The 25,011-nt window shown below is 35.2% G+C and overlaps 1 protein-coding gene across 19 annotated transcripts in view; it reads right to left on the bottom strand.

Annotated features, from left to right (window-relative positions):
- LOC143247365 (forkhead box protein P1-like) overlaps positions 1–25,011 on the bottom strand; it is a 277,478-nt gene that overhangs the window by 28,623 nt on the left and 223,844 nt on the right. For all 19 annotated transcript variants that reach the window (XR_013026528.1, XM_076495328.1, XM_076495327.1 and 16 more), the window contains 5 exons: positions 18,575–18,784; positions 12,185–12,464; positions 10,749–11,079; positions 10,005–10,188; positions 7,762–7,990 (listed from right to left, as the gene is read on the bottom strand). Coding sequence is in view for 18 of the 19 variants with exons in the window: in XM_076495328.1 (XP_076351443.1) it covers positions 7,762–7,990; positions 10,005–10,188; positions 10,749–11,079; positions 12,185–12,464; positions 18,575–18,784 (1,234 nt within the window). In the remaining variant the exon portion in view is untranslated. The remainder of the gene's footprint in view (positions 1–7,761; positions 7,991–10,004; positions 10,189–10,748; positions 11,080–12,184; positions 12,465–18,574; positions 18,785–25,011) is intronic.

Raw genomic sequence — 25,011 nt, 5'->3', positions numbered from 1 at the left:
AAAGGTGAAATTAGACTGTGTGATTGTGAGTTTAAAAATAGAGAGTGCATATAGTGGCTATTTCCAAAGTGAAATTATCACAATTTGTAGGTTTGTATTGTAATAGCAGAGATGGAGAAGAATAATTTGTTTTGTAATAGAACTTGCCCGTGTGGACTTTGACGAAAAAGATACAATTATTTAATCTTTGGAGAAAACATCTGATGAAAAAGTTATATTTCTGTAATGTAACGAATCTTTTTGTACATATGTGTGACGACTTGATTGGAATATATTATTTTGAAACAAGTGGATTGTTTGATGTCCATTTACTGTTGAAATTTATTACCAACATGTTACAGACACCTACTGTAAAGAACTTAGCCTTATACAACCTGACATTTGGTAAATCGGCCAGGATAATAGAGTGGTAAACAATGGTAAAAGAAGACATGAACAAAAATGGAAGTAGGCCTATATAAGAAATAGTAGTGGTGGCTAAAATACAACCATATCATCTGATTGAAATAAATAGATAGAGAGGGGTAAGCGACTTGGCCTAAAAGATTGTGATCTACTAAAGTTTGTTAAACAACAAGAAGAAGAGAGAAGAGACTAAGTAGAAAAAAGAGGACGATAGATTGAAAGAAGGAAATGGGAGAAAGGAGAAACTGAAAATAGAGATAATAAGAATACAAATCAAGGGAGAAAAGAAAAAGAGATACTAGGAACAGAAAGATATAAGATCATAAATTGAAATAACCAAACTCACAAGAGAAAGACAAAAAACCCAAAGTTGACAATGAAATCAGGGCCAGTTGACCCAAGCCGCCCAAATATGATGAACAAAAAGCAACATGGATGTTTTCCTGGAGATCTGTGAATAATTTGCCCAAAGTTGGAAATGAGACAAAGTGATTGTGCAGTCTGTCTCAGCCCCTTTTTTTCCAGAAATAAGCATACAAGTGTATGCTGGCATGATTTCTGAAGATACCATGGAGTATGACAAGTTAAAAGTGGTCTTGATGAAACATTATGAACTTACTGAGGAAGGTTTTCACTGGAAATTTAGAGAAGTCAAACCTGACATTGGAGAAATTTGTATTTCATTTTGTAGCACGCGACGATGACACTCCGCAAGTTGGACCCACATGGTCAAGAGTGAAAATAATTTTGAAAGACTGGTAAATCTACGAATACATGAACAATTCATGTTCATGTGCTCAACTAACATGCCACTGTTCCTCAAGGAGAGAGACAAAAGCGTGGACGAGATGATTAAAATTGTAGAACACTATATGGGAAGAAGTATAACTGGTAGTTCAAGAATAACTAGAGATGGCTGAAAACAAGCAGAATTCCACCAAAAGTGACAGGGGATTACTAGATAAATGGGAGAAAATATGATATGCTTGCTATAAAATGGGATATATTGCAGGTGAGTGAAAGTCTGTCATCAACAAGCAACAACAGGAATCTCAATATAAAGCAGCTGGAGCTACCCATAAAGATGGTGCTAGCAAGAAACAATCATAGGAAAACTGTCAACATTATATGATGATGCTAATCAAATTCACTAAAAGAAGGAAGTGCTATCTTCATGATTAAATACTGCACGACTGATGGTTAACTCAAGTTAACAAACAGGTAAACAATGCCAGAGGTAAAAGGAGCATGTGACAAACATCGAGAGATGCGAACAAATCAGAACACTTCAGTAGGTGAAGGCTATGTCAGGGGCATAAAAATAAAGGTCCTGTTAGACACTGGGTGTAGTAGTGCAGTAATAAAAACCAGTCTTGTACATGATGATGGGCAAAGTATATCTTTGTGTGCTGATGGGACAGTGAGAACATTTTCTACAGCATGAATAAAAGTGGACACTCCATATTACATGAGAAACGTTGAGGGCATGTGTATTAAGGCACCCATCTACGACTTGACGGTTGGCAATATACTAAGCAGTAAATGTTTGGAGGAACGAGACAGAAAGCAGAGTGATGAGGCAATTGCAATCACCACAAGAGCTCAAGAAAAGAAGAGCAAGCAAGACTTAAAGCCCCTGCAAGTCTCAAAAAGTAATCCTGAGTGCAGGTTTATAGAAGCTAAAGGAAAAATAAAAGAAAGACCTTTCACTGCAGAAACTTTGAGATAGTACCCAGGAGAAAGGTGAGCACAAGACAAAGAGGAAAGGAATTTAAATAATAGAGGACTGAAGGGGAGTTTATCAAGGCAGTTCTGGCATGGAAGTGAAACAGATCATATTACCAACAGAATACCAGAATCAAGTAATGAAGCTGGTGCATGAATAGATTGATGGATAAAACTTAAAAGCAAAGAAGACTGCAGACAGAAGCACCAACAATTTCAATTATTCAGGGGTCATTGGAGATATGACAAGATTTTGTAGGCTATATGATATCTGAAAAAGGATAATACCTAGAAAGAAGATAACCAAGGTTCTACTGCGTGAGATTCCTCTCATATAAGTCATTCAGCAAAATAGCTGTAGTCCGTGATGAAGAGAAAACCCACTTCTAGAAAAAATTATATTTTTAAAAACGGCTGGTATGGGAAGAGAAAGCACTAGTAGAGGAGCGAACAACGTTTCGACCTTATTCGGTCAACGATGACCGAAGAAAGTCGAAACGTTGTTCGCTCTTCTACTAGTGCTTTCTCTACCAATACCAGCCGTTTTAAAATATATAAAATAGCTGTAGGCTTGATTGGACACTAAAACCTGTATCTGACAAGGGCAACCAGTATGTGCTAACAACAGTCTACTTTGTCACGTGTTACACAGAAGCCATAAGCATTGCTACAAATGGAGACAAAGAGAGTAGCGAAAGCCCTTTGGAAGTGTTATACAGAGTAGGCTTCTCAAAAGAAGTCTTGATTGACAGAGGGAAACAGTTTACCTCATAACTGATACAAGAGGTGTGTATACTCATCAGAACTAGGCAACTCTTTACCATCTCATACAACTCCAGAGGTAATGGACTTTGTGAGTCAGTGGTTTATTAAAGAGCACGTTGAAAAAATTTGCCAGGAAAGAACATGTGATCGTAACAGGTACCTGCAACCAGTGTTGTTACACAGCAAGAAGTCCCACAAGCAAGTACAGCATCTAAATTCTTCGAGTTGCTGTATAGAAGAATAATATGTAGTTCATTGCAAATATTGAAAGAACTGTGGACAGGAGAAGAAAAGTCAGAAGTAAAATACACATATCAGTATGTGTTGGACCTTACATACCGACTGAAATAGACACGCCAAGTTCTCGAGAGAACTTGTATGCAGCTCAAGGCAATAAGAAGTACTTTTTTGACAAGAAGGCCAAGAATCAATGTTTAAGGTCGGACAGAAAGTCTTGGTTCTGCTACCTACAGATAACAACAATCCCATCCTGCAGTGGAAAAGATATTTCGAAATACAGGATGTTGTTAACGGAATAGACTATAAAGTGAAAGTAAATGGGAAGGCCAAGATATATCAGGCCAATTTATTGAAGAGGTACGTCAAGAGGGAAAATAACTAATAGGTGCAGCTATTGAGGGACAAATTGCATGGCAGATATCGCTGTCATTGATACAGAACCAGAAGGCAGTGATTTTTTTACAGATATTGCAGGCCTACTAGACATAAGACATAAGTATAAAGATGTCAATATCAGTGAAGAATGATTGACAAGCAAAAAGACCTACCATACCAGTATGAAGATATCTTTACAAATATATTAGGCCAGGCAGAGCTTGTGCAACACAAGATTGAGACCACGACCAAAGATTCAGTCAAGGTGAAGCCCTACGAGATGAGACACCTGCTCAAGCAGGAGTCGAGGTAATGTTATAAACTGGAATCATCAAGTCTTCAAATTCGTGAAGAATAGGGATGGCTTAAATCACTTTTGCAAAGACTTCTTGAAGCTGAACCTCGTGGCAAAGTTCAACTCCAAACCTATGAGCAACCAAAGAGCCAAGTTCTTTTTCAAGATCTACCTTAGTAAAGGTAATTGACAGATCCCAATGAAAACAGGATCTAAAGAGAAAACAGCTTTTGTGACAACAGATTGATGTGACCAATGTAAGTAGATGCTGTTTGGGTTAGTCAAGTCAGCAGCAGAATTCGACCAAATTATAAGGAAGATGTTACATAAAACCATTAATATCGAAAATTATGTGAACAACATCCTAACTCATGTAGCTAGATGAGAAGACCAGCTGAAGAATCTTAGAGATCTGTCCAGGAGAGAGAGGGCAGCAGTTCTGACCATTAGATCATTTAAGTGCTACATCAGTTGCTCTGATAGCCGTAGATAAAGAGAAGGTAACCCACATACAATATGCACCAGCTTTTATGAAGAAGCAGCAAGTCAGACCCTACTAAGGGTTAGTGGGATACTATAGAAAGTCCATTACAAACTGTGCTGGAGTTGCTGCACCACTGACTGACTTGATCAAGAAAGGCCTACTCAGCAAGGTAAAGCCACACAGATGGTATTCCAGAAGTTAAAGAACATGTTAGGAAGTTTATCAATCCTTAGAATTCCAGATTTTAACAAACTGTTCATCACTTAGGCCAATGCTTCAGACACTAGAATTGGAGCAGTACTCCTATAACAACATGAAGATGGACAATTTCTAGTATGTCTAAGGAATAAAATGTTTAATAGTGAAAAGATTTAATCTGTGGTCGATCAAAAGTGTCTGGCCATCATATTTACCAAACAGGTGGACCATTAGCTCCTTGTAAAATCGACAATGCAAGAATAATTAGGTGGGTATTGTATGTCTAGAACTATTGGTTCTCCATTGAGGCCATCAAGGGAACTGCAAATGTTGGTGCAGGTTGTATAAGTAGACTTTGTGCATGAACTGAGTACAGTCTTTGTATACAATACAAAAATATTCTTGAAGATTGGCTTCTTGCTAGATATAGACGACTGTTTCATTTAAATGTAATATAAAAGTTATGACTCAGATAATTATAAAGCACGAAAATTAAACTTAGTGACTTTAGAAGTGTTAATTTATTGTATGTTTGATTACATAACTGTTTACAAATCGTTTGTTGTGGTCAATTGTTATGAATTTATGTCACATTACTCAAACTTTAAGAATTTTCATCCTTGATATAAGTGACGTATTGCTACCTCATAAAGTCTTATAAAGATTTAGGAAACCAAGTTAGTATAAGTAAATAAATTAGTGAAAGTGAAATCAGACTACGTGACTGCGAGTTTGGCCATAAAGAGCATATAGTGGCGATTTATGGAGTGAAAGTATCACAGCTTGTATTGCAATAATAGAAATATAGAATAATAATCTTTATTTTGAAAGTGTGTTATAAAGTAACTGAATGAGGTTGTGTGAACTTTGACGAAAAGGAGACAATTATTTAAAGCTCTTTACACAGCAGTGGTAACAAAAGGTTATAGAGGTGATTTAAAAATGAGTATCACAGCTTTGTATTGTAATAACAGAGAAGAGGAGTTTGTTTTATTAAAGAATATTCCAATGTATTTAAATGAGCATGTGTGGACTTAGACGAAAAATGTAATTATTTAAAGCTCTGGATACATCTGTAATAATCATAGTGTAACGATTTGTTTTACCTGTTTTGAATATATTATTTTAAAACAAGTGTATTGTGTACTGTTCGTTAATTGTGGAAATTTATCGCTTACAAGTCACGGACAGCTACTGTAAAGAATTTAGCCCTAGTAAAGCGGTAAGTCTACGAATTTACAACGCTAAAGGCAGGGGGTTCGATTCCCGTCGGTGGGTGCAGCAGGTAGCCAGATGTGGCTTTTCTATAAGAAAACACACATACACACCGGCCCTATAAAACTTGACATATTACAAGTTTTATTAAATAATATTCCACCTTACTACACTTATTTCTTCTTCCTTTTTATGTGTATGCAAGTAATTATTAAAGTTTATAGACGTACCCCATCATTTTAACGGGTTTTCACGGTATAAGTGTAAGTTAAACATTGTCGTGAATTTTGGTATTCTTAGAAAAGAGATTTATGTAATAAAGTTAAAGTAATTATGTGATATAAATTAAAAATCTCTCACATATTTCCAATCAAAACAAGCAATTTCAAAGGGAGATTTTGCTGATCTTTTAAAAATTAATGGTGTCAGAAATATTCGAGCCATTTTTGCATCATTTCCCTGATAACTCTATAATGTAAACTCTTCTTTTGATAAATGTAATGAGTAAAATAAAAAAAAACATCCTTCCTTTATTGTTACAAGACGAGCACTACTGTAGACACGTTTCTATTAACAACTGAGTTTCACACTAATCAAAGCTCGATCCTACAAGTAAGAAAAAAGAATAATTTTTTTATCATGTGATAAAATGTGGTGGTAATATGTAATTAATAATTACAGAACAATGCATACACGTAAACATACATTCACCGAATGATAGTGGACGAGACTGAGATATAATGAATGAATTGGGCAACAAGTTACAATGTGTTTAACACTTAAGATTACTTAAACAGTGATATCTCATGAGTAGGTGGTTGAAAAACACCATATAAGTAATAATTTAATTTATTATTAAGCTTCGAGCAAACCATACCAAATAATTCACTTTTCTATCATACCAATGTAAAATGGATGGTATTTCCTTGTCAAAAAAAAAAAGAAACATGACCGGTATTAATTATCGATAGTTTTTCTTTCTTTCATTTTGATTTTATGACAAATGAATCTACAGCTACAAAACGTATCATGAATGTCACTTTAATGAATCAAAAATTTAAAGGTTCATTGGATCGATATCTTAGTGGAAATCAGAACTGAACACTATTTTAGATAGGCTACTCAATTCATTACATAAACTTTAATTTATGAAGTGTGCTTATGATTAAAGCTTAATTGTTTTATAAATTAGGTTTTTGTCTAAAACTGAAGAACAACTTGTAGAATTTCATCTCATTTCGGTCTCAATATGCAACGCACTGAGTATTCTTTATTACATTTATTTGAAATATGCTTGAAAATATATCTTAGTACGAAACTGTAAAACAAGTATTTTTAAAATAATATGTCTCAATACCATGTAAAAAGAAAAAAACACTTTGTACCACTAAATGCCCATAAAAACCTGTAAAAAATAGAATTTTTTCCATCTGATATCATGAAGAAAAGCCACTTACAAGGTGAATGGTTTTGAATTTAGATACTTGGATAAGGGATCCTAAAGACGTATTATTTTTACCTTAGTTTTACCCCTAAACAAATATCAATCTTACCCTATTTTTAACTCACATCTAGTTTCCAAACACAGTTAACAGCTTGTAATTAGAAGCTAAAAGTTATAGTAAGAAAATTTTGTAAATACCATATGATGTCTGTCCAAGGATTCCCATATCTAAAGATATTAAAGTGTAATATTTCTCTGAGATATCTATCTAAACAGCGAACTCTTTGATCCTTGTATGCAATCACACAGATGCATAAATGATAAGATGTGGTTTTACTGCGCACTGAACGAAAAACTAGCAGTACCATGGTTAAAATGTCATTATCTCGACATTAATTGAAAGAGTTAAAGTAACTTATTTTTCTAATTAATGTATATTTTGCTATGCAAGATGCTTGATTTATTAATTAAAACTTTTCAACTCATTTAGTCTGTATCCGTCGTCAGCATTTCATAGGATGTTTTTCGAGCTGATCTAAAAACCTAAAAATGACATTACAGTTATTTTATTAGCTTTGTCGATGTCACGCACGTGATTTCATATAGTTTTCTCACCTCCTTTGTCGTTGGTCCATCGGCCTCCCGAGCCAGCGCTAATCCCGGGTGTGTGATGTAGGGACTGAGAAAGGGGTGGTATTAGCCTGGGAGGAATCGCCATGTGAGGTGTGCTTTGAGCTATCGATGTCATGGCAACAGAAAATAGGTTCCCTGAAGTCGGGAGGGTAAGGGGCGTAATGGACAAGTGTGGCGACGTGGGCAATGGTTTGGTCACTGACGTTAATAACTGAAAGCATAGAACAAGGAATCAACTAAACTGTAACGAAATGAATAATTATAAAACACATTAACACTAATTTCTATATAAAGATCATGAAGATTCATAAGTATTCATAAATATTCCATTATTTCTAGTGAGAAAAGAAAAAAAAATGTTTTGTTTGTTTTTCTCCTAAAGATACCTACACAAAGGGCTACTACGCAAAAATAGCTAGGCTGGAAGTAAATCGCACCCCACCGCCAAATCTTGATTTATTATTGTATAACTGAAAAGAGGGATTTGACCATCACCCTGAAAGCGCACTCATAACTCAAGCTTCAATACATGCCATGTAAGGACTACAGTTAAGAGTACCCAAAACACTAAAGTGTTGTTCCTTTTCATTTTCCGAATTACATAGACACTAACATGTACAAACAATTAAATCATCATCCCCAATGAAATACCAGTGACACCTGGCACTTAAAATTCCACGTAAGTGAAAGTTTTTACTAAAAAAATATATATTTTTTAAGAATCAAATGAAGTTATAAGCCAATTAATCACTTTTGGATTCGAAAGTTTCATATTCTTATAATACTTTGTTTCAGAAACAAATTTAATGCGTTAGCACTTTTATTTCTGTGTTATTCTTGTTAGAACATGAAGGAATATTCTATCACAGCACAGAAGCCCTCTCTCAACTGAGACAACCAACATTTCGATAGTTTAGTAGTCTAATAGGAAAATGGTAAAGCCTTCTTTGCAATAGACTAACCAATACACAATCAACAGTTGTTCAGTTTTGTCTGGCTAATTAGCAACACCTTCTCTACAACAGTATGACAACTGGTAATACCATTCATCTAACCAATTAACTGAAAACAAGTTTTCGATATTAATCCAACTAATTACTTAGCAACACCTTCCCTTTATTATTACTTCCAGAAAATGGGAAAAACATTTTCCATATTAAAGCTTCATAACAGTGTTAAAATTAACACGTAAAAATAGCTATAAAAGCTGATACGTAGAAATACCTTCTGGATATTGGTCTAAAGCTTATATGTAACAACACCTTCTTCTAATAGTGTAAAAGCTAGCATGTAACAACACTCTTTTGATAGTAGTGTAGCAACACCTTCTTAATAGTAATGTACAAGCTAACATGTAACAATCAATATCCTTCCCACAATGCTTTCTCAATATTAATTGGGCTCGCATGGCTAGGTGGTTAAGGCACTCGACTCGTAATCTGAGGATCGCGGGTTCGAATCCCCGTCATACCAAACATGTTCGCTCTTTCAGCAGTGAGGGCGTTATAAAGTAACGGTCAATCCCAAACTATTAGTTGGTAAAAGAGTAGTCCAAGAATTGGCGGTGGGTGGTGATGACTACCTACTTTCCCTCTAGTTTTACACTGCTGAATTAAAGACGACTTGAGCAGATAACATTCATGTAGCTTTGCGCAAAATTCAAAAAAACAAACAAATAATATTATTTAAGCCAGCTAACTGGTAACACCTTCTTGGTGTTAATCTAACCAATTAATTCGTAACACCTTCTTATCATTTTTCTTATAGCTAACTGGCAATACTTTCTTCACAATAACATAACTACGCAATTGGTAACACCTCATTATTACATTAATCAATTAATGGACAACACGTGTTTGATATTAATCTAACCAGCACAAATGTGGTAACTTTTCGGTATTAATCTAACTAGATAACTAGAAGCATTAGTCTTACTAAGATATTACCAACACATTATTTTCGAAAGTTTATTCCCATATCAGCACCACCCTGACTGAATTAGTGTGACCACTACTAGAAGAACAAGCCACGTTGATACGCATTACTGGAACGGTGCAATCAGTACATTGATAACACATTATGGGAAACATATTTTCTGCATTAGGATTAACATCAAGGATGTAATATTTTTGGAGTCATTTAACAACATAAGAATTACATTTATCAGCCTAGATTCCTACTTCCTTTATTTGTTCTGTGACTAAACAAGCGATTACATAACTTACATTGTCTTTCTGTGAAGAGTCGGGAGACAGCGTAGAAGCTGTCTTCATATGAAGGTGCTGCATCATGGCTTGAAGTCGTTCCTTCTCTTTGGTCAGTTGAATCTCCAGCTGAGATACGACCTGAAGTTGAACTCGGGCCTGTGCAGTACTTCGATCATCTAGTTGGTGCTCCGAATTTAAGTGCCTATGGACATAAAAGATGTGTAATTATTCGGAGCTTGAAACACGTTGTTCTTTTAAAACATGCGCATTTTTATTAGAATGGCTTTCTTAAAATCAAGGGTTTAAATGCAGATCAATTTTTCACACTAAAAAAGACCCTTTTTTTTTAATTATTCTGCTTAAGAGCGACAATTACAAACAGATGCTTTAAGCCTTTTCATTGTAGTTATACCGGTGGTGAATGGTGTTTAATGTTTAATCAGAGGAAATAGTTAATATTTTTTATTACAAGTGATAAACTGTGTCGTATGACTCGTTTACCACAATCTGAAAAGTTAAAGTTACACCTACGATGGTTCTTAAGTCCTCTTCAATACTTGTACAGTTATGTACTCTTTAATATAACAGTGGATGTATGAAGATAAATCTTGTGAAAGTTTTATGACAAACTTTAACAAAAAAGTTAACATTTCATTTCCCGAGAAAGTTGTTTAGCGTGTGTAAAAAAGAACTAAGATCTCACTGCAGAGTAAAAACATAATTTATACGTCAACGTAAATTCATGTACTTCGTAAAACGTACTTCAGAAACTCTTGGTAGTCATCGTAGGCAGCCTCGCAACCAGGCCACTTGCAGACTCCGTGTCCGTACAAAGCGTGGTGTTTCTGAATTCCGTCATCTTTTGGAGAGTCTGTGGGGCTTCGCTGGCCGGTAAGAGGAGTGGATGACGCAGATTCTGTTCCCGAATTATTATTCTGGCCGTTTGAGAAATGAAGAGTATTGGTATTGGACAGTGGCGACATGGCTAAAGAGTTTGGCTGAAGCAAGCCATTGAAACAGTCCTTTAATGTTCCAACATCGACACCAGAGGCACCATCCTTCCACGCAGTCTGCAGGTCATTGGACGTGAGGCCTAAAGTAAGATGCGTAAAGAAGTACATGAAGAAACAACTTACTTGTTAAAAGAGTTAACACTAACGCAAGAGTAAATGTAGCGGTATGATAAAAATTACCTGATTAGTTTGTTCAACACGTTACTTCACTTACATGGAGCCGTTTAATGGGTTTATATTGGTCACAAGATGTTGCCAGGGAAGATTAAGGACAGTTTTACTTGAATACGTTGGTATTTCTTCAACGAACATTAAATCTACGAATGTACTTGAATCTAAAACTTAGTATTTATGTGTTGCGTATGTGTGGTGTAGTTTATTTCTTTAGTGTTACTTTCATTAGCAGTGGTGGTTATAATACTTGAAACAGCTAGTTTTAATATCTGTAATTTTTATTAGTATTACACTTATTTGTTGTTAAGCGCTAAGTTATGCAATGGGCTATCTGTATTCTGCCTATTGAAATCCTATTTTAGCGTTTCAAGCCCTTGATCTTATATTATAACCGTGCATGTGTGTGTGTGTGTGTGAGGTCTTTGTTATAAAAATTGTTTTGTATTATTAGTTTAGTATGTGGATTACGGACTAACCTAAAATCATCTAAGCTGGCTAAGTCAGTGAGATATTACTGGGTTTACGGTCGAAAATATCGTTAATAGCCAGGGTGCCCATATGATGAAGTAATGCATTCTAATCTTAATAAGTCGAAAGCAAGAATATTATAATTAATTAGCTATGCTCATTACCGGATTGATCTTTAGTTTTGATCTGTGTAGGTAACTCGCCCTGCCCGGAAGTTAATAATATTAAGTATTTTATAACACACATCTAAACCTTCAGTTGTTACGATTCAAAATAAAACGTAGTCAACAAAGAAGTCAAAATATGAAAAATGTTCAACGTTTTAATGACAATGTAATGGCAAACTCTGTAGTAACACACAGAAATCTTTCTTCCTTGGTCTTTATATGAGATTAACTATAGTTAAGGTGAAAGATCAAACTCAGTACGAGTATCAGTCCAAGCTTCGTCGTTTGAGTAAAAGCGAGTTTTTCTACAGTTATTTAAAAACATATTGCACTAAAATGCTCGAGCTCGTGATATATCGATAAAGTTTATTCTTACCTTGAGGCCAGAGAATTGGCGGTAGGCCTAATAAGTACTGCCGCTGTGACATCTGTAGATGTTGCATCAGCTGTTGCTGCTGCAACACGAGCTGTTGAAGTTGCATTTGTAATTGGTGTTTGCTGTTTTTTGCTTTGTCTCCAACACTGTTAGTGTTCAAGTTGTTCAACTGTTGAAGAATCTGACCTTGTTGGAGCATATTAAACTGTAACTGTTCCTGGAGGTGAGGAATAACTGACTCCAGTTGTTTCATTTGTTGATGTTGGTGCTGGTCCTGGTGCTAGGTGACAGAGAATAGAAATACAAACACTGCTAATGGACTTTGAAAATCTTAATCAAATAATAAACAAGCTCCCCAGTAGCACAGTGGTATGTTTGCAGACACATATCGCTAGAAACCGGGTTTCAATACCCGTGGTGGCAGAACACTGATAACCCATTGTGTAGTTCTTTGCTTAATTCCAAACAAATAAACAAAGACTTCACGAGTTTCAGTCATTTGTTAGTTATCAGATCCGGTATGACCAGGTGGATTAAGGCGTTCAGCTTGTAATCTGAGGATCGCGACTTCGAATCCCTGTCACGCCAAACATGCTTGCCCTTTCAGCCGTGAGGGCGTTATAAAGTTACTATCAATCCCACTATTCGTTGGTAAAAGAGTAGCCCAAGAGTTGGCGGTGAGTGGTGATGACTAGCTGCCTTCCCTCTGGTCTTACACTGCTAAATTAGGGACGGCTAGCGCAGATAGCCCTTGAGTAGCTTTGTGCGAAATTCAAAATAACAAATAACTTTTGTAAAAGAAATAATTTTAGTAACGTGTTATGAAAATGTAATATATCATTATTGGTCACCAACATATTTGTAACATTCTAGTTCACATGTCTACTCAAATCTTTAAATATTCTAAGGAATACCAAAAATAATAAATTTTACTTTTTCAAAAAATTATAGTCTTTCTGTTAAAAACAAGAACGTGAAGGTATAGAAACTGTTAAATCTTTAACATCCTACAAAGTCACCAAAAGTTTGATCAGTGTTTCATTTGAGACTTTAAATGAATAATAATTTTAAAATTTATATAAACAAAAAATATTTATTTCTTTTACAGCTGAGGTTTCTGAGATAAAGTATTATGAGCCATATACAGTTACATTAAAATAAAATCTCTTAAAAACGCAAGTAGCAGTCTTTACAAAATATACATTTAATGTTGTTAGTGTAAGTTGTATCTATGCTCTATCTAATAAAGCCAACATTTTGAATATGCAGCTGTTATAGAACAATATGGTACTATAACTTATGACTTGATTGATTTGATGTTGAAGAAACTTCATTAAGAACTTACTTCTTGCGAGTTCTCACGTTATTGTTAGTTACTGATAGTTTTATTAGAAACAATTAAGAGCAATTATTATAGTTTTGTAAAATAAACTATTGAAATGGGAAACAAGACAATGAAACAAGATTTGAAAGAAAGATTTCTAAATTAGAGAACAAAAATTCCCTATTTTACGACATCAGATTACACTCTTTGCTATTCACAAATGTCATCGCTTTACTGTTCATAATATTTTGCTATAAAAAGAAGGGATTTATGACAGTAATGTATATCATTAAAGAAAATAAATGCACAACATTTATGTATTTTTACTACGATTGCCCTGAAGCTAAGGAAATATTATAGTGAATAGTTGTAATAATTCTATACGTAAATTACATAACAATTTCTTGTGCAAACATGCGGTGGAATAGACGCCCCTCGCTAGTACAGCGGTATGTCTCCGGATTTACAACGGTAAAATCAGGGGTTCAATTCCCCTCGGTGGGCTGAGCAGATAGCCTTTTGTAGCTTTGCTATAAGAAAAACAAAACATGCGCTGGAATAGAATAACAAAATAATTACTTGAAAGCTCGTGTTTTCACCAGTTTGAAATATAGTGATTCATAAAATATATTATTTTTACATGAAAGAAAAATGTGATTGAAAAGCTAAACTTTTTTTTAATGCTTCTTGTGAATTGTTAAATTATTCTATAGAACTAACACAGTTAAAGTAGCAGATCACCATTTTTTGTTATTAAATGTCAGTTTCGGCATCTTAAAAGAACTAATTGGTGATAATCGATGTGTAGGGTTGGGCATAAGTTACTAACAGGTGATACTATAAGTGTGGTACAGTTTATAGTACAACTGTATTTAATTGTTCATTGTTTCACTTCAGTAGTAGGTAAAATTTAGAATATGTTATAAATCAAGCAACTGAATAGTAGCTTTGTTTCATCCATATATAGACACATGGAAACTTAGATGTTGAAATGATTTTGAAGCCTCACCCACATCGCTATGGTTTATGTCGCCACGTCCTATCATGCTCCATCTGACGACAGTGACTCTTTATAATAGTCCTGTAGCGAGTGCTTTCATTGCAAAAGTGGGCTTGGCATGACCTGATGGTTAGGGCACTCGATTCGTAATCTGTGAGCAGCGAATTCGAATTGCCACAACTGGCCTTTTTAGCTGTGGGCGCGCGTTACAATAAAATATTCATTCCAAGAGTTGGCGGTTCATAGTGTTGACTAGCTGTCTGCCCTCAACTCTTACCACTTTTGAATTAATGACGGCTACTACAGATAGCTTTCAAGTACCTTTGAGCTAAATTCAACAAATAAAAAAATATTGTGAGAAAAAAAAAAAACAGGCTGTGTCATAGGGCAGTCAACAGCCCTTCCTGCTGGATCTACATAATCTATCTCGTGTACGAGGATGACGCTTTCTCAGCGCCCTTTTCAACAGTGTGGTTGCATAGAAGTTTTTGCATTCGACGAGTTGATCGGTATTTTTGTTGCTTGACGTATGGGGTGGCAGAGCGGATACGTCCTGAAAGCAACTTGTGTGCACGTGACTTCTGTCGCTTTTCCAGGCCGAGATATTTCTTCTTTTGTACTGTTGATTGGGACATGTGGACGGAATTTTCCACTGACCTTTGCAATCGTGGACTCTTACCTGTTCATAGCTCTTTGTTTACCACGGCTGAGGTACGACATTTTCTTAGTGGTCATGGTACCCCACGTTGATCCATGTTCCTTTGTTTTCCAATCTTATAAACTTAAAAGTTTTGAAAGTTCTAAATTTCCGTTCTGACCACATATTTGTGATCGGAATGTATAAGTATTTTACATCGGAAAGAATTATTACATACCCTTCTCACAAACGATAAATTTTCGGAGGCATCATTCTGCCTAATTAACATAAAATAAAGTCAAAATGTAGCTCTGATATATTCCGTCCACTGCGTCTTTATATTGGCTGTAATTGTAGCGTGTTTTGTTAATCTGCCTGTTCAAAACATTTTAATATAACGTACCCAACCCTCTGTATACGATATTTACACCAAAACTTTACAATGATATTTTGTAACTTACGCGCCCCCGCTAGCAAATCAAAAATATTACAAGAATATAAAGTAAAATCTGTATGCAACAAGCCTCACTGGTCAATCAAACCCAGTTTCCATAAACCAGTCACACGATGCATAAGTTCTTTATAATGATATTTTGTGTTGCCCATTTTTGAACTAAAATATAAACTAAAATCTTTATGGCAATGTACTGAACAACCTGAGAAAACAACTGTTTATAGAATGATAATTTCTGTTTTTCAAGTTTGATTCAACAATAATTTTGTTGTTTTTTTTATTAATCTGTAACGAGGTCGTCCTTCAGTGGCGGCTATTTGAATGTAAACCTTGGTTGAAAAGTAAAACACGTTTGTAAAATATTATGTTACGATGAAGAAATAAACTTTTTTTGGCAGTTGTCAAACATATTTTATGAACATTGCGTTCTGTAAATTAAAAGGAAAAATTCACAAGGGGAGAAAATCAAAACCTTTAGCCATGTGCTTATTGCCCGGGATACAATAGGAGGAATACAAAACGTCAACTCTCTGCCCCTTCTATTGATCCGTTTTATTTACATGTCAGAAAGTTTATTTTTTATCCTTCTTCCACGTTTTCTATTTCTTAGTATATTGCTAATCATAAAACAGTTTATATACTCTTAAACTTAATTAGGGTAGTGCGTACTAAATTAATGGTGTATGTTGAGTAAATGTCTTTGATATTACAGATGTTACAAAGACATTCATTCATAATCTATAAAGGTGAAAGGAATATCTCACACTGTTCCACATATTTGAGACTCCCCATTAGATCCGATACCGATACAACATTGAAGAGAGAATTCTCTCACACTGTTACTCGTATTTCTAGCTCTCCAGTAGAACCGGTACCAATACATGTAACATATTTGAGGTAAAGAACTAGAAACGGGTTAAGTTACTTAGTATCGAGACTTCTTCGCTCAACATTATTCCGAAACATTGTATGTAAGATTTTTGCTTCATATCTTACTTTAACACATGAAAAGTACTATTATTACCCAGAATTAATAATGTAATTAAACAGTAATATTTCTATTACTCCACACTAAAATTCTCTCAGTTAAAAATAGAAAGAGTTATATATATATCATACAAAAAACTGAATGAAAACTACAGCTACCATTTCTTTGATGCATTAAATTTCAGGCCTAACGAACATAACACTCTCAGGGGAGCTTTCGGCCCTCTTTCGGGGAATTTAGACTGCCCGTTACTGTTTGATAGAATTTAAAATAATGTTGATAACATTTATATAGAAAATATTGGTAAAGAAGATATAGCTGAAATTTTATAAACGCTTTCTTTAACTGACCTTAAACAAATGCAAAACTCACTGGAAACCTCAATGAAAACAAATGCAAGAACTACGGTGAAATATTACAGAAACTGGCAAATCTTTGTTAATAACAGAATCTCTTACAGTGTTGGCACGGCATGGCCAGGTGGATTAAGGCGTTCCACTGGTAATCTGTGGATCGCGGGTTCGCGCCCGCGTCGCGCTAAACATGCTCGCCCTCCCAGCCGTGGGGGTGTATAATGTGACGGTCAATTCCACTATTCGTTGGTAAAAGAGTAGCCCAAGAGTTGGCGGTGGGTGGTGATGACTAGCTGCCTTCCCTCTAGTCTTACACTACTAAATTAGGGACGGCTAGCACAGATAGCCCTCGAATAGCTTTGTGCGAAATTCCAAAACAAACAAACAAACGTTGACAAAGTCATCTGCTATTGCTCAAAATAAAATGAAACAATCTTTGAGTCTTCATTCTTGAAAGTTATAAATGTTATCACTATTCTGTAACGCAAAAAAAAGTTGATCTTAAAGAAAATGCGAGTAATTTTAACACTTTTTAATGCTATGAATACGTATTGTTTTTTTAACCTAATCTTTCATAAACCTTTCGTCACAAGCTTCATCGCTGAACATCAACAAGTTGGTAATATTTTCTACAAGTCGTTATCTTGAAAGCAAGTATTTAAAATATGTTGTGATTGTGATGGCGGTGGTTACATTAATTACCAGTAGGCTATACTCACCATGTTCATAACATAACTGAACAATACAGAATTAAATTCTTCGCTGTACAAATGAATGGAGTTGGTGGGCTATATTCAACATGTTGTTGATGTACAAGTAATAGGTTTGTAAGTTATGTTTTGTTGTATTAATTTTTGTTTGGTTCTTGTTGTTTTTTTGACAAACAAACTCTTACTGAAAATTCATATCAACACATGCTACAAGAGTTATCTCGATATTCCAAGACTATTACAAATTGTTATCTTCCAACAGGATGAAGCATCACTCCACTTTGCTCGAATTGTTGAAGTGTTTTTAAAACCAAACTTTTCCAGAGCGTTGGATTGGTAGAACCTATCAACTGATCCTCTCGTTTGCTTGATTTAATTCCCTTTAGGTTTTTGTTTTGGGGTTTTTTGAAAAGAAATGTCTTCCACAATAAACCGAAAGACCTTGAAGAACTGAAATACCGGTTTCGTGATGTCATCTTATCCATCCCTACTGACGTGTTTGAAAATATTTTCTCACAGTTCGAACAAAGAATTAGATTTATAATAGGGAATTATGAAAGATATTTAGAAGTGCATTAATTATTAAAACTAAAACTTAAAAGCCTACTACTTGTGTTTAGATTCAATTTATGTTGGTATCTCAAATAACAATAAAGTTATTCAATTTTATTTTTGGTATATTCATTTTCTGACACTGTAATATAGAAGTAAGTTCTTCGCGGTACAGTGAATGAAGTTAGTTGGTTTTATTCAATATGTTGATGACGTAATTGAACAATATAGAATTAAGTTCTTCCTAGATAACTTCGTACTAGTCAGCACATACATGCTGTATATCGAGATCTAATAAAGATAAAAAGATACGGCTTTCACACGGAAATATAACAACAGAATACTATAAAGAGGGGAGATGACGAATCTTACCTGTTGTTGCAGAAAAAGGGACTGTTGTTGTTGTAGCAACTGCTGTAGTTGACTTGGCGAAAGAAGTTGTTGCTGAAGCAGCTGCTGCATTTGATGTTGGGCCAACAGCTGTGAATTCATCATCAACAGCGGAGACACGTGATCCCCGTTTTCTGCTACGTTGTCGGAAATTTGTTTCTTGGCTTTCTCGATTTCTTGAGTCCTTGGATGCTAACGGAATTAAGCAATTGTTTGAATTTTTATTATACAAAAACACAAAATTATTAGGTCACTCACAACTCTGGGCTCTGTGTGAGAGCTTTCTAACACGTGGAGGTAACATGTCGTTGCAGGTAAAGTGCACGCTATTACCAAACTAACTACATCAACGATTTGAAAAACAAATTTTTGCCGCTTCAGTTTAGTCGCGCAAAACGACACAAGAACTGTCTGGTATGATCTTTTTGGTTTGATAGACTAGCTCGTGAGACACGCCTATCACCAACAACTGCAATCAAATATTTTGAATTTGAATGTCAGTCTTATACTACATTCACGGCCACAAACTGCAGAGAGCGATTTTACAGTAACTGGATGCGAACCATGGATCCTCGACTTCGGTGTTCATAGTCGGTCACGCTAACAATAGACAACAGCAAAATAAATTAATTTGACATCACTCTCGTCTTACAACACGGTTAAAACTTTTTTTTGTGAGATTTTATTTCGGAATTAATGTGTAACCGCTAAACCAATAACTCACCCAATTAAAAGTAATACATAACTTAGTGGTAGAAATATGTATTAATATTTAATTAACGAGTTTCGACCCATAGAAGTAGGTCATCGTCAGGCTAAATTCGTTTACAGTTAAACTTTGGGAACCTCACTTTATAATTAAAATACACATAATACATAATTCGTATTGTGTGTAACGTATTTGAAAACAGAGCGGTGTTAAACACAAAATGGAGAACACTTCACTCTAATAATACATGTACAGGAAAATGTTGAACATGAATAGTGGCGGAGTTAAAATGTTTGAAGAACGTGACACGTGAGAGAGTGACTTAAGTTGACAAACTGATACTACTTTTTAAACTTTATTTTTCCATCGACTGCTTACCTCGTATATATTATTTTACTAATGGATAACACAGAGGCGATGTTCGATCATGCTTTGTAAAAAAGTAGAGATAGGCATGAATTATAAACGAAACGTAGGCATGTGACACAGGATATTTTTTTCCAGATGACATTTTATACAATCATTCAAATGCGTAGATATTTATGCGTGTATGTGTATATTTTATAGTAGAAAAGGAAATCGTTAGAGTAAAACACAATCTTTAAAAGGAGAGTACGTTGTCCTTCTAAGAAACAAAAATGTGTTTTTTTAGAGTGAAAGAATAAATGTGTTAGCGAGTACATATAAACAAAAATGAGTAAATCGGTACATAAAAAAAAATATGTTGGATAGTGTGTTCCCAATGCAAATTAATTAACCAGTACATAAACAACAATAATGAATGAATCAGTACATATAAACAAAAATAGTGAGTAAATAAGTACACATAAACAACAGTAATGAGTGAATCAGTAAATAACCAACAATAATGAGTGAATCAGTATATAAACAAAAGTAATAAGAGAATCAGTTTATTAGCAACATAAATCAGACAGTATATTACCAACATAAATGAGTTAGTTAGCATATAAAAACATAAATGAACGGATCAGTATATTGATGACATAAATAAGTTAGCCAGTATATTAAAAACAGGAAGAAGCGTGTGTTTTCTTATAGAAAAACCACATCAAGCTATCTACTGAGTTGAATCGAACCCCTAATTTTATCTTTATAAATCCGAAGACTTACCGCTGTACCAGCTGTGGACAAATGAGAAATGAATTAGCCAGTATATTAACAACACAAGAGTTAGCCAAGATGTTAACAAAATAGAGAAATTGGCCAATATATTGGTAATATTGGTGAGTTAATCGGTATATATATATACATAAACATAAATAAATTAGCCAGTATATAAAAAGCAGAGATTCTTTCAAAAATAAAGGCGTGGCTTTTAAACGGAAGAAACGGAGAAATTGGGAGAGGGGTAACTGTTAATTGGAAGAGAGTGCTAGAGTGAAAATGTCTGTTTTAACAACTGAAAATTAGTTGAGCTGACGACCTATATGCGCAGACTAAAATATTTTAATCAGGAAATTCATTCCACAAGTAGAGGCGTGACTGTTAAAAGAAACGAAATAATTGTTCTTTCTTCGACAGAGGTTTTTTTTCAAGGTAAATAAGGTAACACTACAAGCGCAACGTTATAATTACGTTGCAAACGAATAAAATGAACAAATAATGGGCGGTGATAAAAAAAATACAAATACAAGTACATCTCTCAGAATCAACTGATTTGGATGAATGATTTATTGTTATAAAATAAAGCAGAAGTGTGTATACCCTTATGTAAATTGGCGAGTTTTACTTAGCAGAAATTAATAAATAACTCGAAAACTGTCCACGATAAAAAAATATAAACGCAAACGTACTGTGGTAAAATGACTGTGGTACTGTGGTAAAATGACCATTAAAACTGAAAGATAAAATATTTGTGTAATTTAACCGAAGTTTTTTAATATTGTTAGAAAACGCATAACTTAGACGTTATTATAAATATATCGTAGAGTTTAACCAAAAGTTTAAACAAATATATTTAGAAAGTAACGTAAGACTTTAGTGACATATATTCAGTTTAGCAAGTTTATTGTTGTGACCTTCTGATACAAAATACACATTACGTATTAACCTGTAACGCTGATACAATAGAATTAAATGCTATAATTATTAAAAAAAAAACTGTTTTAATTATGTCTGATTCTATGATAGATAAATTAAGGGTCAAGAAGAGTTAATGCACTGCTTAAATGTTAAAACAAACGTATCATTAAATTTACATAATGATATAATATTTAAAGTTCGCATTTGTTTCGTGTTGATACGGAAAAAATTAACCATCACGGTTATTCTCATAAACATTACACGCAACAATTCACTAGGAGTTATATGGTTTTTAGATCCGTTTATATATAGAATTTATAGAATCAACCATTTGGTCATCTTGAGATATTTAAAATACACGAACTTGTTGAACAAGTGGTTACCTACTAAATGTTTAACATTAACACGAGTTAGGACAGTCAATGTTGTCCATAAAATTGCTCGTCACTAGAACCTCCATATTCTAAACTGATTACAGCACGCGCCACTGTCAGTTCTGAGAACAGGTTGTGTGGCGTGATTCACCACATTGCTAACATGGTGCTACAGTAGCAAACTAAGAAATAACTATTGAAAAGCAAAATGAAAATTATTTTATAAAGAGAGTATATTACAAGTTTCTCTTAGAGATACTTGAAGAAGACAGGCCAATTTTCTGTTGAAACTTGTAGTACGTTCTATACATAAAATAATTTCTCTTTTCTTTATAAATGGCTTTTTGTGAATTTATTATTGTATAGGCACAATGTGATTTCGTACACAAATTATTCAGCCAATTCTGAGAAGTGGTTCTTAGTGCAATTCATACTATTATTAACACGGTTCTACAACATATTCTGTTGTAGTAATACAGTCCATGCAGAAATGTAGATGTGACATTACGAATAGGCCCGACATGGCCAGGTGGATAAGGTACTCTACTCGTAGTTTGAGGGTCGCGGGTTCGAATTCCCGTACAACCAAACACGCTCCCTCTTTCATAAGTGGGGGCGTTATAATGACACGGTCAATCCCTTTATTCGTTGGTAAAAGAGTAGCCCAAGAGTTGGCGGTGGGTGGTGATGACTAGCTGCCTTTTCTTTAGTCTAACACTGCTAAATTATGGAAGGCTAGCGCAAATAACTCTCGTGTAGCTTTGCGCGAAATTCAGAAATAAACAAGCCATCAGAGGTAAGTAATAAACTCCTAGTCACACCAAGCGTACTCGCCCTTTCAGCTGTGGGGGCGTTATAATGTTACGGTCAATCCCACTGCTCATTGGTAAAAGAGTAGCCCAAGTGTTAGCGGTGAGTGGTGATGACTAGTTGCCTTCCTTCTAGTCTTACACTGCTAAATTAGGAACAGCCAGCGTAGATAGCCCTTGTGTAGTTTTGGGCAAAATTCAAAACAAACAAACAAACAGTGCGAATAAAATTATGATTTTGGTATAGGTGTAAACGTAATGTTTTTGATGCAACAAAAAAAGTTATAAGGTAGCAAATACTTAGCCCTAATCCTCGCAGTTTAGAATTAAAGAGGATAAAGGTCATAACCTTGGAAGATCCAAGTTTGGTGAATCTAACTACTTGTATATTTTCTACTGCAAAAACAAACCTTCACAAAATCTGCATAAATTTCAGTTACGACTGATATCAAAGCCTATGGAGGGACACGTACCTTCGCTTTCCGTTTACTAAATCTTGATCGCTTACCTCTAACATATGAGGCCTGGTATGGCCAGAAGTTAAGGCGCTTAACTCGCACATAATCACTGAACATGTCCACCCTTTCAGCCATATGTGAAGGTCAATCTCATTTATTCCTTGGTAAAAAATAGCCCAAGATTGGCAGCTGCTAATGTTGGGTAGTTGTCCTCCCTCTAGTCTATAATATTTAAATTAGGGACTGCCTGCGCAGGTATACCTCGAGCAGCTTGATACGAAATTAAACAAACTCGTAATATTTTAATTGCTTACATTGAACGTCTTCAGAAATTTCAAATGCTTACTTACAACGTATTTTAACATATCTTAATCACTTATTTATAATGTTTTCACCATATTCGATTTACTGAATATTATTACAACATTTTTTTTGTTCAAACCATAAAAAACATGGGATAAAATGATAGCCCTATGAACACTGTTCGGCAGTTGTAAAGGTTTTTGGTTAATTCTTGTCCATAGCTATCTACGACTATGTGCGCGAGATAACTCTAATTTTGATGAAGTGGACTGGAGAGAAGGTAGCTTGTCAACACCATCCACTCCAAACTCTTTGGCTACTCTAACCAAATAGTAATTTAACTGTCACTCATATAACGCAACTGTAGTCTCAAGAGGAAGAATGTGAAGTTGTGACAACGGGACCCGAACCACGAACCTTCAAACTCATAAAGTGACGACTAATTTAAAACAGTGTTGTAATGCTATACGAAAATTATTTAAACAAATCCATCAAGCTGACATTCAGTAACAACAGTTTAACAAAACCTGTTCGAACAATGTTGTCTCTATTGAGAAACCTTTCTCAACATGAACAATTTACCCCTTGGAGACACGTAGCCATAAAATGCAAACCTATGAGACAGAAATTCTGTCTAAACACACATGGAAACATCTGTATTGGACTCTATATGTTCATGTAGGGTTGTCAGCGTCCATCAAGCGAATGAATATTTGAAATCACGTTTTTTCTTATTTCTATCTCGAAGTCACCATGTCCTTCCCCTTCTCTATCTACACAACAGTATTTTGTGTAAATCTCCGAACATCCCAGTATACAGCAGTTCCAAGCCGATGTACACGATTAACCAGAAGGTTAATAGCAGCCTAGTCACGAATGCGCAGGCCACGCTGCACGCGCTATGTATTATTTATGATCCCTCAAAGCAGAATTGTACATTACTCCACCCTAAGCAGCTACAGCAAGCTTTACCCCCCTTACCTTTCACTACCTTGGGCAAGACAAACAGTAGTTGCCATAGAAACAACGGAGGTAGCGGGTGATCACAATTTCCTGTAAATAGTCTTATAAAAAGCAAAGCTAAAACAATGTTTAAGTAAAATAATAAAGAAGGTTTGAATTTCGCCCAAATCTACACGAGGGCTATCTGCGCTAGCCGTCCCTAATTTTGTAGTGTAAGACTAGAGGGAAGGCAGCTAGTTATCACCACCTACCGCCAACTCTTGGGCTACTTTTTTATCAACGAATAGTGGGACTGACCGTCACATTATAACGCCCCCACGGCTGATAGGGCGAGTATGTTTGGTGCGACCGAGATTCGAACCCGCGACCCTCAGAATACGAGTTGAACGCCTTAACCACCTGGCCATGCCGGGCCGTTATAAAGAAGGAAGTACAAATGTAATATTGGTGGTTGAGATACATCTCCATCCGATCAGTCGAATCTACTTTTCCATCTGACTAGATCTTTTGGTGGCCATAATGAGCTATCAACTGATTGGATCAGTTTCGCCATAATGAACTAACAACTGATTGGATCAGTTTCGCCATAATGAACTAACAACTGATTAAACCAGTATGACCGTAATGAGCTAACAACTCATTAGACCAGTATGATCATAATGAGCTGACAACTGATTAGACTAGTATGACCATAATAAGCTAACAACTGATTAGACTAGTATGACCATAATGAGCTGACAACTGATTAGACCACTATGAC

This window comes from Tachypleus tridentatus, chromosome 3 (assembly GCF_004210375.1).
Source record: "Tachypleus tridentatus isolate NWPU-2018 chromosome 3, ASM421037v1, whole genome shotgun sequence".
Lineage (NCBI taxonomy): Eukaryota > Metazoa > Arthropoda > Merostomata > Xiphosura > Limulidae > Tachypleus > Tachypleus tridentatus.
This window is presented reverse-complemented; position numbering and strand designations above follow the sequence as displayed.